We start from the raw sequence: 4,895 nt of genomic DNA, 5'->3' as shown, positions 1-4,895 counted from the left end.
TGTTTAAATGCTCAAATTGATAGTCAAACCTCGGTCAAACCCCTATTTCAAACCATCCCTGAAAAGTTCTCTAAGTGGTGGCAAGAACATGATTTTTCCAAACTTTGACCAAGCCGATCTACTTTTCTGTTCACCGATTCAAAATTTTTTGAATACAATAACTGTAGTTCAATGACTCCTCTACAAGCCGTAGTTCAAAAGTTTTTGAAGTTTGAATTTTAAATCGCGAGAAAAATCAATTCAAAGTCGGCAAAAATCGAGCTGGTTTCGGGTCTGAATCGAGCTCCAGACAGTGTAATGGCCGACCGGAGCAGAGATGCGTCGCCACGTGCTCGCCGGCCTCCGGCCAACGCCGCATCTTCCCCAACCGGCGAGGGAGTCGTCCGGGATCTCGATCGCCTTCACCCGCGCCTCGCCTTCAAAGCCTAGCGCCCCTCCCTGCTCTCTCCCTCTCCATTTCTTTTCCTTCCACCGCAAGAGCCAAGAACCGAGCCCTGTGCCTCACCGCCGGCCAAAATCCCTCGGCCGTGCGCCACCGCCGCCCAATAGCCCTCGCCCGCGCCTGCGCCACTTCCCCAGCTACCTCCCCGACCGATTCTTGCTGCTCACCGTCCGCTCCCTGGGCGGAAATCAAAAGATTTCTCCCCCGCCATTGCCGTCGGCCGAAGCTCCACCTCCTCGCCCGCCGGCCAAGAACTCCGGCAGCGCGCCACCGGAGCCCAATAGCTCGCGGCCCCCGTCTCCTCCACCTCTCCGTATAGCTCCGCAAGCCTCCGCGCCGTTCTCCATCGGTGCTCCGGGCGGGAATCGAAGGTTTCCCGGCCGCCATTGTAGCCGCGCCGCTCCAAGCTCAACCCCGCCGTCGACGACTCCATTCCCAACCTCCTCTTCGCCGTACATCTACTCAAACCGAGCCTTGGTGAGCCCTTAGTCCTCATGCTTCCGTCATCTCCTCGTTTCAGTCGAGTTTCCGCGATCGATTCCGGGGCACGCCGCCGGGCTCGCGCCGCCGCTAGCCGCGGGATAGGCTAGGGATAGGGATTCGCTGAGGTGAGTAGGTGAGAAGGTGCGCTAGGTCGAGGGGAAGCGTTCGGGATAGTCAATGGTGTGGGAGAATGAGCTCCGGCGCCGGCGTGGCCGCGCCGCCGCCGCTCGCCGTGGGCGCGCGGGCGACTGGAGGTAGAAGAAGGAGGGAGGGACCCGGCTGCGAGAAGAATATAAGTCTAGGTGGTTATGTAGAAAACGTACGGGTTTATGTGTTAGGTGGAATTTTGTCCAGGGGTCTACGTGTAAGATATGAGGGCCGATTCGTAAAATAAAGGGTAGATATGTTAAACGAAAAGCTTTCCTAGGGGCCTGAGAGAGAAGTTAGTTTGTTTATTTTCCTTCATATAAGCTGATAATTTTAGAAATGCGTATAAAATCGTATAAAATGATAAAAATACAAACTAAAATTTTTTAGGTTTCTGGTGAAGTATAGTTCCATACAAAAATGGCGTTGAGCATGTCACTGCTGTGAATCTGGCCCTAGAATCTAACTTGTAATAACCTTGTTTAATGCTTAATTAAATGTATACTGTTCAAAAATTTGTAAAACTAATTTTGCTAGATTCCTGGTGAAAGGCATGTGCTAGATCTGGAACTTGAATTCATGGATAATGTAGCTCTCATGCTGTTTCAAAATGTATCTTAAATTGTTAGCTGAATCTTGTTAAAAGCATAGCAAATTATAGAGACATGATAAAAACGCGAAATAAATTCTGTTAGCTCTCTGATGATGTATTTTATCTATAAAAAATGCTAGTTTGTATCACATATATAATTCTGTTGCTAAATAAAATTAATGTTGCTAAATGCCTGTTAATTTGAATAAATAGTTGTAGTGCTCTAAAAATTCTGGAAAATTCTAGTGTAGTCTTGGGTTAACAACTAATCTGTCAAGGTTCTAGTACCAGTAGGTTAACAGAATGATATTTAGGCTCTATTTCCTATTTCTGTAGTTTAGTAGTAATAGATTTTTTAGTTTTCCAGTAGTCAAATCATGCTGAAATCGTTGCAGTAGCATGCTGATGTATCAAGTTTGCTTCCATAAAAACTTCAGGTCCAGAACACATGTGTAGAACCAGTTTTGATTTACTTTGCATTCTATGGCTTTTAATATGTTAAAAATAATTCCTATAGCAAAAGAGCATGAATTTGGGCTGAAAAGTAGGTTTCATGTTATACTTCAAATTTGTCCCTTCTCATAATTAATGGAGCTAAAGTTACTGTTCTAGACATTTCATCTTATTTCTTTAAGATGTTGCTTAAATGATTAGTAACATAATTGTTTAATGGATAGAAATGCATCTAGATGCTTAAGATTCTGTTTATTTTGATACCCGTACAGTAGTAGTTGATAAAGTTTTGTTGTGAGTAATTAAGATTAGCTTGTTGTATGATTGAGTTGCTGCATTCCTGACATGTTATAGCATTCTTGCATTCATCTAGAACCGGTAGCTGAAGGCCCAGTGTACGAGCTTGTCACCGAGGAGTAGCAACAGGAGCAGCCGTAGTAGGAGATGCAGCTGGAGCAGCACGAAGACCCATCCCAAGGTCGGAAGGGCCCAAGGCCTAGTTAGCATTAACTCTCCCATTTGGAAGGCAAGCCCCGGAGCATAACCTCTATTTTTTGCATTCAATGTTATCTATTTAAGTATTGTGCATTAAGTTCCTAGGCATTGATTGAAACCTTAGATGCATGATCCCTAGGTTCCCGTAGTTGATCAACTAGTATGTGTAGGTTGTTAGAACTGCCATGCTTAATAGGATTCGGTAGAAGTCGAGTGATTTCCTATCACTCGCGAGATATAGGACCACTTGAATCATATGGTTGAATCATACGGTGAAGGAACAAGTGGAGACCAACGTGGAGATGAATTGGTTAAGGTTACAATATAGATTGAAAGTAAACCTCCGCCTGCGTCGGTTAAGGCCTGAACTGTTGTGGCACATTGATCGGGGATTGAACGGTACTAACCACGTGCCGGGAGTAGGAGGTAGTCGAAACTAGTAAACCTAGTACCTTCGTGTGCAAAAGTAGATTAAGTTTGATATCGTACCTCTGATCAAGGCCTAGACTGGAATCCATGCATGGTCCTGCGAAGTACCGATGGATTTTGAAACTCATGGCTGACCCTGGGAGGTATCGGTGGGGATTAGTACTTGAGGAGTTGCGGGGCAGTTCAAATGCTTGCGTTCACGTAGAAAACCGATGCCATGTGCGGCCCGACGGGGCAGCATATGTTGTGTGTATTAGGTTTACCTTGCAAGGGATCAAATCAGATCGATTTGCCATCCTCTTGAAAAAGAGAACCTTGATCTCTCCATCTCATCGTAGTAAGAAGTGAAACATGTGGACAAAGATGTGATATATGTTGATGATTATTATTGTTGCTTATCTAATCAATTGTTTTTCTATACTAAATTGTTGTGATTATGCAAACCTAGAAAATAGCTTCTCATTTAAAATTTGGCTAAAATACTGAAAGTAAGGACCCACTCTTAATCGCTTTTGGTAAAACAAACCCTGCAGCCAAAAAGCCTTGCATGCTAGTCGGGTAAGACTTGTTGAGTATTAGTATACTCAGGGTTATTGTTGTGACCCTATTTTGGTGGAGTGCTTCGCTTTGATGGCACATCAGGGGCTCGATGTGTTGTCCTTCGTTTGTCGTCCTTTGTTTAGTTCCGTCTAGTTTATTTCATTTTAGTTCCTGCTTTCTTTCCGCTGTGCAACTTCTAAAGCTCTAAATCATTCTTGTATTTGAACTCAGTTGTAAAAGTTAATTATTGTATCTTAATTCTTGTAATCTCTGAGATGTTTGTACTATCTGCGCTTACCATCGCGTGCGACTATTGGTGGGTTTCGATCGATTTTATTGGTTTTGATGCGAATTGCCTTGTTAAACCGTTAAGTTAATGTGCCTGATGTGTTCAAATGATGGCCATTGGAGTTAATCCCGGCAGTTCTGCCACAGCCTTTGCCTACTGCCACAGCCTTTGCCTAGTGCCTTCTGCTATTTGTGTTCATGCATTCCTCGTTCCAACTTCGATTTAATGGTGAACTGATGGTTTATGCATGTATTCCTGCTATTTTTGTTGTGGGTTTTATGGAAGTTGACCTTGACGAGGCCTGCATGGGGGGGGGGGGGGGGGTAGTTCGTTGGATAAAGGAAAGGGATCGATTTGAGTCAAATGTTGCATGGAACCTTTTCACATGTTGTGGTGGCCGGTGGGAGTTTTTCTGACCAATATCTGACAGGGCAGAAAAATTTCACCCCAACAATCCAATCAGATGCAGAGTCTATATGCCCGATGCTAGTGCTTCTATCGGACGAGAGCTAGCATCGCCTAAAGATTAATGATCTGCCACTAAAATAGACACATGGATATGCATGCTTATAATCAAGATTTAGACATTCAGTTATACAATTAACAAGACCTGGATATGCATCGCCATTATAGGGTTGTGGATGACATAGCTGCATAAGTTTGGGAACTATTATTTTACTCTATGTAGTATAGGTAGGTAACTTTCGAAGTACCCTCCATTGGTTTGTTTTGTTAGGACAATCATTTGACCAACAATTATTTTATTAACATATATTTTTGATGGTACAAACTTGATGTCATTATATCCGTGTTAAAATACTTTCTTATGACTATAGTTTTGTATCAGACAGTGAAATATATTAATGAAGTAACTGTTGGTCAAAGCTTAGACACAACGAAACAAAATACGTCTCGTAAAAGCAGAGGCAGTATATAGTAGTACCAAGCAGAAGAAATTAAGACAATGTATATTTATACCGGAGGAAGTAACTTAACTACCAATATCCTTAGTTCCGAGGCGTTAA

The 4,895-nt window shown here is 43.4% G+C and overlaps 1 protein-coding gene across 1 annotated transcript; it reads left to right on the top strand.

The window, feature by feature from the left end:
* Nucleotides 1-245: 245 nt before the first annotated feature.
* On the top strand, nucleotides 246-3,867 carry LOC105914387 (formin-like protein 16). Its single transcript, XM_022827147.1, has 2 exons — nucleotides 246-919; nucleotides 2,491-3,867. Exons 1-2 carry the CDS (start codon nucleotides 317-319, stop codon nucleotides 2,497-2,499), a joined length of 612 nt encoding a protein of 203 aa, XP_022682882.1. The 5' UTR covers nucleotides 246-316; the 3' UTR covers nucleotides 2,500-3,867.
* Nucleotides 3,868-4,895: the final 1,028 nt, after the last annotated feature.

This window comes from Setaria italica, chromosome V (genome assembly GCF_000263155.2).
Source record: "Setaria italica strain Yugu1 chromosome V, Setaria_italica_v2.0, whole genome shotgun sequence".
Classification (NCBI taxonomy): Eukaryota; Viridiplantae; Streptophyta; class Magnoliopsida; order Poales; family Poaceae; genus Setaria; species Setaria italica.
This window is presented reverse-complemented; position numbering and strand designations above follow the sequence as displayed.